The sequence below is a fragment of the Oncorhynchus kisutch genome, linkage group LG17 (assembly GCF_002021735.2).
Source record: "Oncorhynchus kisutch isolate 150728-3 linkage group LG17, Okis_V2, whole genome shotgun sequence".
Taxonomy (NCBI): Eukaryota; Metazoa; Chordata; class Actinopteri; order Salmoniformes; family Salmonidae; genus Oncorhynchus; species Oncorhynchus kisutch.
The window spans coordinates 65,962,087-65,974,429 of record NC_034190.2 but is presented as its reverse complement, the minus strand read 5'-3'; the positions used below and the strand labels follow the sequence as shown (position 1 = coordinate 65,974,429).

Below are 12,343 nucleotides of genomic sequence, written 5' to 3'. Positions count from 1 at the left end.
TGTGCAAAAACATTGATTCATTATAAAATATCCCAATCTCAACGTGAAAAGGGATTGAAAGGAATGTGAGTCTTATTTAGTTATTGCTTGCTTTTTTCAAGTCTACCAACAAGTCTACCAGCAGGCCTGCTAGCTAAGATAGTTAGACAAGCTAGCTACTCTAACTTGATTGATAGCATGAAAAGGCTTCTTGGTAGCTAGTTATGAGTTTGGGAGATTGGGAATCTATCTGGACTAGCTAAAGCCAATTTAATAAAAGCTAAGTGTAGTATTACAAAGAAAAAAAACATGTATTTAAAAATGTTTGACAAATCTTAGGGGACACGTGCCCCTGTGCCCCCTATGGGCATGACACCTCTGAGCACATAGACCAACACTGAGAGGGCCTAGGCCTGATACAGAAACCCTAAAACATCCTGGGGGCTCACCCTCTTGAATGGTTAGAGCGATGGGTTTGCGAAGGAAGTCTGGGGTGCTCTTGCCCTCCGGTAGAACCTCTATAAACTGCGTGATCATGACCCCAGGGACCTTGGACCTCTTCTTGATGCCAGCTGGAGAAAAGATGAGAAGTAAGAGGGAAATAAGTCTGATTAAGCCCCAACAAATGTTTTACAAGAACACAAATCCAATCAATGAATCAATACATGAACTGCACTCAAAAATGGCATGAATAAATTATCAATTATTCAATCATGATATATAAATACAATACATTCGGGATGTATTGGGACTCCTTGACTTTTTCCACATTTTGTTATGTTATAGCCTTATTCTAAAATGGATTATATTGTTTCCCCCCCTTATTAATCTACACATAATACCCCATAATGACAAAGCAAAAGAGGGTTTTTATATTTTTTAGCACATCTATATAAAATAAAATTTACATAAGTATTCAGACCATTTACTCAGTATTTTGTTAAAGCACTTTTGGCAGAGATTACAGCCTGCATTCTTCTTGGGTAAGATGCTACAAGCTTGGCACACCTGTATTTGGGGAGTTTCACCCATTCTTCTGTGCGGATAATATACTTTAATCACTGCCAAGGGTGCTTGAATAAAGTACTGAGTAAATGGTCTGAATACTTATGTAAATGTGATATTTAAGTTTTTTATGTTTAATACATTTGCAAAAATGTCTAAAAACCTGTTTATGCTTTGTCAATATGGGGTATTGTGTGTAGATTGATGAGGGGAAAAAAACAATTTAATCCATTTTAGAATAAGGCTGTAATGTAACAAAATGTGGAAAAAGTCAAGGGGTCTGAATACTTTCTGAATGCACTGTATATATACAGTACCAGTCAAAAGTTTGGCCACGCCTACATTACTAATTATAAATGTATGCTTTTCAACTGATTGCTGCCCGCACCTGCCCGCCCGGCCAGCATCACTACTCTGGACGGTTCTGACTTAGAATATGTGGACAACTACAAATACCTAAGTGACTGGCTAGACTGTAAACTCTCCTTCCAGACTCATATTAAACATCTCCAATCCAAAATCTAGATTCAGCTTCCTATTTCGCAAAAAAGCCTCCTTCACTCACGCTGTCAAACATACCCTCATAAAACTGACTATCCTACCGATCCTCGATCATCGGCGATGTCATTTACAAAATAGCCTCCAACACTCTACTCAGCAAACTGGATGAAGTCTATCACAGTGCCATCAGTTTTGTCACCAAAGCCCCATATACCACCCACCACTGCAACCTGTATGCTCTAGTCGGCTGGCCCTCGCTACATATTCGTCGCCAGACCCACTGGCTCCAGGTCATCTATAAGTCTTTGCTAGGTAAAGCTCCGCCTTATCTCAGCTCACTGGTCACCATAACAATACCCACCGGTAGCGCGCTCCAGCAGGTATATCTCACTGGTCATCCCCAAAGCCAACACCTCCTTTGGCCGCCTTTCCTTACAGTTCTCTGCTGCCAATGACTGGAACGAATTGCAAAAATCACTGAATTTGGAGACTTATATCTCCCTCACTAACTTTAAGCATCAGCTATCTGAGCAGCTTACCAATCGCTGCAGTTGTACACAGCCCATCTGTAAATAGCCCATCCAACTACCTACCTCATCCCCATATTGTTTTTATTAACTTTTTTGCTCTTTTGCACACCAGTATTTCTACTTGCAAATCATCATCTGCACATCTATCACTCCAGTGTTAATTTGCTAAATTGTAATTACTTTGCTACTATGGCCTATTTATTGCCTTACCTCCTGACGCCATTTGGACACCCTGTATATAGACTTCTTCTATTGTGTTATTGACTGTACGTTTGTTCATTCCATGTGTAACTCTGTGTTGTTTTTTGTCGCATTCCTTTACTTTATCTTGGCCAGGTTGCAGTTGTGAATGAGAACTTGTTCTTAACTGGCCTACCTGGCTAAAAAAAGGTGAAATAAAAATGTTCTATTTTTTTTCTCCAAAATGACAGCTTGGCACTCTTGGCTTTTCCAACAGTCTTGAAATAATTCTCACATATGCTGAGCACTTCTTGGCTTTTGCTCCTCTGTGGTTCAACTCATCCCAAAACATTGGGTGATTGTGGAGGCCAGGTCATCTGATGCAGCATTCCATCACTCTCTTCTTGGTCAAATAGCCCTTACACAGCCTGGAGGTGTGTTGGGTCTTTGTACTGTTGAAAAATAAATGATAGTCCCACTAAACGCAAACCAGATGGGATGGAGTATCACTGCTGAATGCTGTGGTAGCCATGCTGGTTAAGTGTGCCTTGAATTCTAAATAAATCACAGACAGTGTCACCAGCAAAGCACCCCCACACCATCACACCACCTCTTCCATGCTTCATTGTGAGAACCACACAAAGGACAGATTTCCATGGTCTAATGTCCATTGCTTGTTTTTCTTGGCCTAAGCAAGTCTCTTCCTCTAATTGGTGTCCTTTAGTAGTGATTTCTTTGCTGCAATTTGACCATGAAGGCCTGATTCATGCAGTCTCCTCTGAACAGTTGATGTTGAGATGTGTCTGTTACTTGAACTCTGTGAAGCATTTATTTGGGCTGTAATTTCGAAGGCTGGAAATTTTAGTGAACTCTGGTAAGTCTGGGTTTTCCTTTCCTGTGGCGGTCCTCGTGAGAGCCAATTTTATCATAGCGCATTATGGTTTTTGCGACTGCACTTGAAGAAACGTTCAAAGTTTACATTTTCTTTATTGACTGACCTTCATGTCTTAAAGTAATGATGAACTGTCCTTTCTCTTTGCATAGTTGAGCTGGTCTTGCCACAATATGGACTTGGTATTTTACCAAATAGGGCTATCTTCTGTATACCATCCCTACCTTGTCACAACAGAGCTGATTGCCTCAAATGCAAACAAATCAAGGCACACCTGTTAAATAAAATGCATTCCAGGTGACTACCTCATGAAGCTGGTTGAGAAAATGCCAAGAATGTGCAAAGCTGTGATCAAGGCAAAGGGTGGCTACTTTGAATAATCTCAAATCTCAAATATATTTTGATTACTGCATGATTCCATATGTCTTATTTCATATTTGATGTTTTCACTATTATTCTACAATGTAGAAAATATTAAAAATAAAGAAAAACCCTTGAATGAGTAGGTGTGTCCAAACTTTTGACTAGTACTGTATATATGTATGTATATTTACTTCCATTTTGTTTAACATACTATGCACCTGCTGCATCTCTGGTCAGGTTGTTTATTTTGCATGACTGACATTTAGGTTGTGGCTTTATCTGACTTCTTATCCTCACCAGCAGATGTCAGTCATGATGTGCTTTTCCACATGTGAGGTACTGGAAATGGTTTGTCTGAATGCCTTTACTGTTCACATGACAGGACAATAAACATCCAAAGTGCACTGGGCAGTACATTTTTTACAAATTATTCTTGTCCTTGAATGTGAATAGTATTTTACAATTTCACACAGGAAAATGTTTGAGTTTTTGGAAGTGTTTTGTCACGTGTTTTGTATTTTTTATATTTTTGTTACAGAATGTAGACATCAAAGGAAAATCAACCTCTTTATCCTGAAGTACATTGATTACAGTTTACCTTTATGTTTTACAATATCTTAAGAAAATAAACATTTATATTTCCTGTTATGTGCATTCCAGAAGAATGTGCATGAATACTACACAATCTTCTAAAACATGAATACAACACAGATACTATACCACTGACGTTTGAATCCCAAATAGTTGAAAATGTTGTTTGTTTGTGTTTTTATCTTCAAATACGTCCAGAGGTCACATCTGACCTGAAGGCAGCATGAGGTTAACTGATTTAATTAATTGCCCAGAATATTTAGAATCTCAGGACAACCAATCAAAATCAATTTACCTCAATATATGGAATTTGAAAACCAAAACACCAGTGAGTGAAAAAGCGAAACTTGCTTTTTGATCATCACTGTCCTACCTTTTTTCTCTTCTTCCTGTTCAGCCTCTGAAGGGCCTGGGCGTGCAAAGACAAAAGGATGACATGGAAGCAGATGGGACAAGAAACATTAATCCTGGTAAGGACTTGGAGAGAGGGAGAGGAGAAGTACCTTTCTGGCAAAGACATGGTTTAGGCCTAGTACTTTGACAGAATGGCAGAGAGACATTAGAATCCTCATACATTACAATATGTATGGTAAAGACAGGATATATTCCAACATAGGGACATACAATACATTTGTAACACTTTACTTAAAGCCATAAATTAACATTATGTAACATATTATGTAAGCTTTATAATACATCATCATAAAGGCTCATATATGCCTAAAACAAGTAATGAAGGATTTTTGGCTTAAAGTAAAGTGTGACCAATTTAATAAATGGGGTGAAAGACAAATACAGGTACAAAGACATTTTGCTACATTTGGAATGTAGTTTTGTACATTTAAGGACAATAGTTAAAGACATATCCCTAATGGGCTTAACTAATGGTACTACAAGGACCAAGTTAGTACGGCAATACAACTTCATTCATTTCTTGCAGATGTGTCTGAATCTCAGAAAATGTCATGTTGTAGAGATTTTTTCTCTCTCCTGTGAGACATGGTACTAGACCCTAGAGCTTGATTTCATGGCCCTCCCTCCCCATCCTCAGGGCAATTCCAATGTTCTTGTGTTTATGGTCTACTCAACTCCGATTGAAATGCTATATTTCAAAGAGCTGCCATTGTGTATAAAGGAGACAAACCTCGGGCTCATCTGCAATGTTCAATATTCAATGAGACTGAACATTCATTTTAAACCGAGTTCCATCTTGTCTTGTTCATTGTCTTGGGTCTTAGTCGCCTCTTCTGAAACTGCTGATCACTTGAAACAAAATGTTCTTATTTCCTTTGTTGTGGTTTTTCTTGGGGTGGTTCATCTCCCGAATGGTGCAGCGGTCTAAAGGTACTGCATCTCAGTGCTAGAGGTATCACTACAGACCCTGGTTTGATTCCAGGCTGTATCACAACTAGCTGTGATTGGGAGTCCTATAGGTCGGCGCACAATTGGCCCAGCGTCATCAGGGTTAGGGTTTGGCCGGGGTAGGCCGTCATTGTAAATAAGAATTTGATATTAATTGACTTGCCTAGTTAAATAAAGGTTACATAAAAAAATAATACAAAACATTTCATAATAGACTGATCAGGCACCTTGGTACATCCACAGTGCCTGAGAGTTAAGAGTTGGCAGGAGCCCTGATATTGCCATTCTGTGGTCCTCAGTAGTGTCTTTTTATGCATTACCATAAAGCAAATATCTGAAATGTTTGTCTCATCAGTTCCTTTATTCCACAAGGTACTATTAATCAATCACACTAGGGCCCTTTAGCCACAATGAATGAAAACATGACCAAAGTACAATTTCTTCAATCCATTGAGTTCCCTAAGGACAGCCTTTTCGCAATATGAAAAAAGGTAAAACAAATTCTCCTGTTCATAATGGGAAAATAATTGGTCCCAGAGAAAAATAGTTTACATGATGAAAGCATTTTTGTAACCCGGCTATTATCAAAAATAGTTTTACTTGGCCAGTATAAGTAGCAATGCTAAAGCAGGCTTTCTGCCAACATACACAATACCATGTCGTGAAAAAGTATTTCCCCCTTTCTGATATTCTCTATTTTTGCAAAATTTTGACATTGAATGTTATCAGATCTTCAATCAAAACCTAATATTACATAAAGGGAACCTGAGTTTACAAATCACATTTAAAATGAATTGCCGCCGTACACTAAATAACTGGTTGAGGCACCTTTAACTGAATTGACTGCAACCTGCTTCCTGTAGTTGTTGATCAGTCTCATTGCTGTGGAGGGATTTTGGCCCACTCTTCAATGCAGAACTGCTTTAACTCAGTGACATTTGTGTGTTTTCAAGCATGAGCTGCCAATTTCAAGTCTTGCAAGAACATCTCAATTGGGATTAGGTCTGGACTTTGACTAGGCTATTCCAAAACGTCAAGTGTGTTGCTTTTTAACCAATTTTCATGTAGACTTGATTTTGTGTTTTGGATCATTGTCTTGCTGCATGACCCAGCTGTGCTTCAGCTTCAGTTCACAAACAGATGGCCTGACATTCTCCTGTAGAATTCTATGATACAGAGTAGAATTCATGGTTGTCACGCCTTGGTCTTAGTATTTTGTGTTTTCTTTAATTATTTGTTCAGGCCAGGGTGTGACATGGGTTATTGTGTTGTCGTATTGTTTTTTTTTGTAGGCATTGGGATTGTGGTTGATTAGGGGTGTGTCGAGTGTAGGCTTGGCTGCCTGAGGCGGTTCTCGATCAGAGTCAGGTGCTTCTCGTTGCCTCTGATTGGGAACCGTATTTAGGTAGCCTGAGTTTCGCTTTGTTTTCGTGGGTGATTGTTCCTGTCTCTGTGTAGTTTCACCAGATAGGCTGTAATTAGGTTTCATGTTCCGTTTGTTGTTTTTTGTATTTACTAGTTAGTTCATGTATCGTTCCGTCATTTGTTTTCATTAAAGATCATGATTAACCACCACGCTGCATTTCGGTCCGACTCTCTTTCTACAAACGAAGAACGCAGTTACAGAATCACCCACCACATACGGACCGAGCAGCGTGGTAACAGGCAGCGACAGCAGGAGCAGCGAAAGGAGGACGTTATGGACAGCAATGGCATGGAGTATACGACGTGGGAAGAAATCGACAGGTGGGCGGCAGACCCAGAGAGAATGCCTGAGCCCGCATGGGATTCGCTAGAGCAGTGCGAAGAAGGCTATAGGCGAATGGAGTTGGAGAAAAGAAAGACATGGCGGCGCAGAGCGAAGCCCGAAAAGCAGCCCCAAAAATTTATTGGGGGGGGGGGGCTCAGAGGGAGAGTGGCTGAGTCGGGTGTCAGACCTGAGCCAACTCTCCCTGCTAATCGTGAAGAGCAGTTGCAGTGGGAGAGGCTGCATCACTTAGAGAATTGGACATGGGAGGAGGAACTGGACGGAAAAGGACCCTGGGCTCAGCCTGGAGAATATCGCCGTCCCAAGGAAGAACTAGAGAGGCGCTGGTATGAAGAGGCAGCACGGCGACGAGGATGGAATCCTGAGAGTCGGCCCCAAAAATGTATTGGGGGGGGGGGCTTACAGGGAGTATGGCTATGCCAGGTAGGAGACCTGCGCAAACTCCCTGTGCTTACCGGGGGGCTAAAGTGACCGGGCAGGCACCGTGTTATGCTAGTGAGCGCACGGTGTCTCCAGTGCGGGTGCATAGCCCGGTACGGTTCATACCAGCCCTTCGTATTGGCCGGGCTAGAGTGGGCATCGAGCCAGGTAAGCTTGGGCAGGCTCGGTGCTCAAGAGCTCCAGTGCGCCTGCACGGTCCGGTCTATCCAGAGCCACCTCCACACACCAGTCCTCCGGTAGCAGCTCCCCGCACCAGGCTTCCTGTGTGTGTATCACCAGTGCCCGCACCACGCATCAGGCCTACAGTGCGCCTCGCCTCTCCTGCTCTGTCGGAGTCTCCCGCCTGTTCAGCGCTATCAGAGCCTTTCTTCTCTACAGCGCTGCCAGAGCCTCCTGCCTGTTTGAAGCAGCCTGAGCTGCCAGTCTGCAGGGTGCTGTCAGTCTGCAAGGAGCTGCCCGTCTGCAAGGAGCTGTCAGCCTGCATGGAGCAGTCAGAGCTGTCAGTCTGCATGAAGCAGCCAGAGCTGCCAGTCTGCAAGGAGCTGCCAGTCTGCAAGGAGCTGCCAGTCTGCAAGGAGCTGCCAGTCTGCAAGGAGCTGCCAGTCTGCAAGGAGCTGTCAGTCTGCAAGGAGCTGTCAGTCTGCAAGGAGCTGTCAGCCTGCATGGAGCAGTCAGAGCTGTCAGTCTGCAAGGAGCTGCCAGTCTGCAGGGAGCTGTCAGTCTGCAAGGAGCTGTCAGTCTGCAAGGAGCTGCCAGTCTGCAGGGTGCTGTCAGCCTGCATGGAGCAGTCAGAGCTGTCAGTCAGCATGAAGCAGCCAGAGCTGCCAGTCTGCAAGGAGCTGTCAGCCTGCATGGAGAAGTCAGAGCTGTCAGTCTGCATAGAGCAGCTAGATCCGCCAGTCAGCCATGATCTTCTAGATCTGCCAGTCAACCAGATTCTTCCAGATCAGCCTGTCAACCAGAATCTTCCAGATCTGCTAGTCAACCAGAATCTTCCAGATCTGCTAGTCAACCTGAATCTTCCAGATCCGCCAGCCAGCCAGGATCTACCGGAGCCTACTACCTACCTGAGCTTCATCTCAGTACTGGGCTTCCTCTCAGTACTGGGCTTCCCCTCTGTTCCGGGCTTCCCCTCTGTTACGGGCTGCCCCTCAGTTCCGGGCTGCCCCTCAGTCCCGAGCTGCCCCTCAGTCCCGAGCTGCCCCTCAGTCCCGAGCTGCCCCTCAGTCCCGAGATGCCCCTCAGTCACGAGCTGCTCCTCAGTTCTGTGGGGTTCTGGGTGAGGACTATTAGGCCATGGTCGGCGGCGAGGGTGGATTATCCCAGGACGCGAAGGGGAAGAACTATGACATTTATGGAGTGGGGTCCACGTCCCGAGCCGGAGCCGCCACCATGGACAGACGCCCACCCGGACCCTCCCTATGGTATTGAGGTGCGTCCGGGAGTCCGCACCTTGGGGGGGGGGGTTCTGTCACGCCTTGGTCATTGTGTTTTGTGTTTTCGTTATATATTTGGTCAGGCCAGGGTGTGACAGGGGTTTATGTTATTGTATTTCGTATTGGGGTTTGTAGTATTTGGGATCGCGGCTGATTAGGGGTGTTGTATAGGCTTTGCTGCCTGAGGCGGTTCTCAATCAGCAGTCAGGTGATTCTCGTTGCCTCTGATTGGGAACCGTTTTTAGGTAGCCTGAGTTTCGCTTTGTCTTTCGTGGGTGATTGTTCCTGTCTCTGTGTAGTGTTCACCAGATAGGCTGTATTAGGTTTCACGTTCCGTTTGTTGTTTTTTGTATTTATAGTTATTTCATGTATCGTCACTTTTTCTTCATTAAAGACATGAGTAACCACCACGCTGCATTTCGGTCCGACTCTCCTTCAACAAACGAAGAACGCCGTTACAATGGTTCATTCTATTAAGGCAAGTCATCCAGGTCCTGAGGGAGCAAAGCATCCCCAAATCATCACACTACCACCACCATGCTCAACTGGTCAACCTGGTCAAATAAAGGTGAAATAAAATCAAATAAAAAAACGTTGGTACGAGGTTCTTACTCAAGTTTGCCAAAAGGCACCTGGAAGAACCTGGATGATCATCAAAACTCATGGAAGAATGTTCTACGGACAGATGAGTGAAAAGTACTTTTTGGATGACATGGGTCCCATTATCCCATTAATATTCAGTATCAAAAATATGCTAAAGTTAAGACATTTTTTGAAAGGGGGCAAATACTTTTTTATATACAGTGCTGTGAAAAAGTATGTGGACACCCCTTCAAATGAGTGGATTCGGCTATTTTAGCCACAACCATTGCTGACAGGTGTATAAAATCGAGAACACAGCACTGCAATCTTCATAGACAAACATTGGCCGTAGAATGGCCTTACTGAAGAGCTCAGTGACTTTCAACATGGCACCATCATAGGATGCCACCTCCCAACAAGTCAGTTCATCAAATGTCTGCTCTGGTAGAGCTTCCCTGGTCAACTCTAAGTTCTGTTAAAGTGAAGTGAAAACATCTAGGAGCAACAACGGCTCAGTTGCCAAGTGATAGGCCACCCAAGCTCACAGAACCGGACCGCAGAGTACTGAAGCACGTAGCGTGTGGAAATCGTCTGTCTTCAGTTGCAACACTCATTACCAACTTCCAAACTGCCTCTGGAAGCAACTTCAGCACAATAACTGTTCGTCGGGAGCTTCATGAAATGGGTTTCCATGGCCGAGCAGCAGCACACGAGTCTAAGATTCCAGTGAAGGGAAATCTTAACACCATAGCATACAATTACATTCTAGATGATTCTGTGCTTCCAACTTTGTGGCAACAGTTTGGGCAAGGCCCTTTCGTATTTCAGCATGAAAATGCCCCTGTGCACAAAGCAAGGTACATACAGAAATGGTTTGTCGAGATCGGTGTGGAAGAACTTGACTGGCCTGCACAGAGCCCTGACCTCAACCCCATCGAACTCCTTTGGGATGAATTGGAACGCCGGCTGCGAGCCAGGCCTATTTGCCCAACATCAGTGCCCAACCTCACTAATGCTCTTGTAGCTGAATGGAAGCAACTCCATGCATCATTGTTCCAACATCTAGTGGAAAGGCTTCCCAGAAGAGTCAAGGCTGTAATAGCAACAAAGGGGGACCAACTCCATATTAATAGCTATAATTTTGGAATCAGATGTTCGACAAACAGGTGTCCACATACATTTGGTCATGTAGTGTTTGCTGCCAATATAGGCTACTGCAATACCACAGTGCACCACAAGGTATTCCCATCTTTATTTTCTCTGGCAATCATTGGGGGCCTTGTGAAGATAACGCTTGATGTTTGATGTCTTCTCTGTCTTAGTATGTACTGTACTGGAATTAGGAAGGAGAGAAAGGAACACTCATGTATACGGTACCTCCTTGGCCAGTGGCCGTCTGGTCTGTGACCTTTGACTTCTTCCACATCTTGGCAGATATGTGTGTGTGATCCAAAAGCTCAGTCAATCACGGGGCTCTCTGTAAATGAAAACATCATGTAAACATCAACGGATTGATTACTTAGGAATTTTTATATTTTCAATCATTGTTCTCCATTATACTTTATCTATCACGAGAATGTCTTTCCAAAAGAGGTGGCAGAGTCCAAAGTTCCTGAACACAGCTGAGCTGTATGTCTGTCTCTAGAGGGCAATGTTAACATGTCATCTGTAAAGTCTTGCACTTGCTGAGGTGTCCATTAAATGTGGAGTGTGAAGGATGCATGTTGTGTATGAACTTTAGGCTGATGCCCTTTTCCTGTGTGACTGATAGTGACCACAGCTCATAACAGTGACAATGACACATGCTCAGGGTGCACAGTGTGCTGTACCGTAGACTGTATTTAATCTAAGAGATGAAAAGTTCCTTGTTGTTGGCTGACAATATGCATAATTTATGGGACGCATATGATTGTGTATCTTGAGCAAGGCAAAGTGTGTGTGTCTGTGTTTCTCATAATCTGGTAAAGATACAGCATACAGTACATTGCCTTTCATCTTTTTGTGTGGTGTTGTCATTTTAAAACTGTCAGAAGCCAATTTAATTACATGGGATTCAGAAGATGTATTACCTTTCATTAAACAGCCAAGACTAACCCTGTGCATGTGATAGGGCACATACCTCATAAAACTATGATCATGCTATCACCAAGATTGTGCAAATGACTGGAGTGGTTATACTTGAATGGGTACGCAGATAGAAATAGCAAGGTCAACAAAGGTTTTTGATATAAAAATGCAAACAAGTATCTAGTTTGTAACAGTTTTTGGCAAACGATCTGATCTGTTTGAGAGAGAAAAAAGAGGAAAAAAAAGGCAAGATATCAGAATTAGAGTGCCTGTGCCAAAAAGTGGCAGACTTAAGGTGATTGCAGTAGAAAAGCTTAAGGGACTTGGTTAGGGTTGCAAAGGGAGGGTATAATACTGGAAACTACCAGAATATTGTTGTCAAGGATTTTATGTAATCTATTACTTAAGTACCCTTTCGAGTACTTCAGATTATCACAGGTGTCGGTAATAATCGCTGGCCTCCTGTGTGGCCTTATCACATAAATTAAATAATTGAATAAGATGATTTTAAAATAAAAAATATGTCAAAGCTGTAAAACATTATCCTAAATATAAACCATCAACCAATTGAATACCATAGGTGTTTAATATGGGGGATTCAGCATGAAATATCCTTTATATATAGTAAACATCCCCACAGCATGAT

General features: G+C 43.0%; 1 protein-coding gene across 4 annotated transcripts in view; it reads right to left on the bottom strand.

The window, feature by feature from the left end:
• Positions 1-11,110, bottom strand: part of LOC109908119 (immunoglobulin-like and fibronectin type III domain-containing protein 1) — a 39,790-nt gene extending 28,680 nt beyond the window's left edge. For all 4 annotated transcript variants that reach the window (XM_031794376.1, XM_031794377.1, XM_020506600.2 and 1 more), the window contains exons 1-3: positions 11,008-11,110; positions 4,415-4,450; positions 429-551 (exon numbers count right to left, since the gene is read on the bottom strand). In XM_031794376.1, the coding sequence (XP_031650236.1) occupies positions 429-551; positions 4,415-4,450; positions 11,008-11,056 (208 nt within the window). In that variant the 5' untranslated portion in view covers positions 11,057-11,110. The remainder of the gene's footprint in view (positions 1-428; positions 552-4,414; positions 4,451-11,007) is intronic.
• Positions 11,111-12,343: the final 1,233 nt, after the last annotated feature.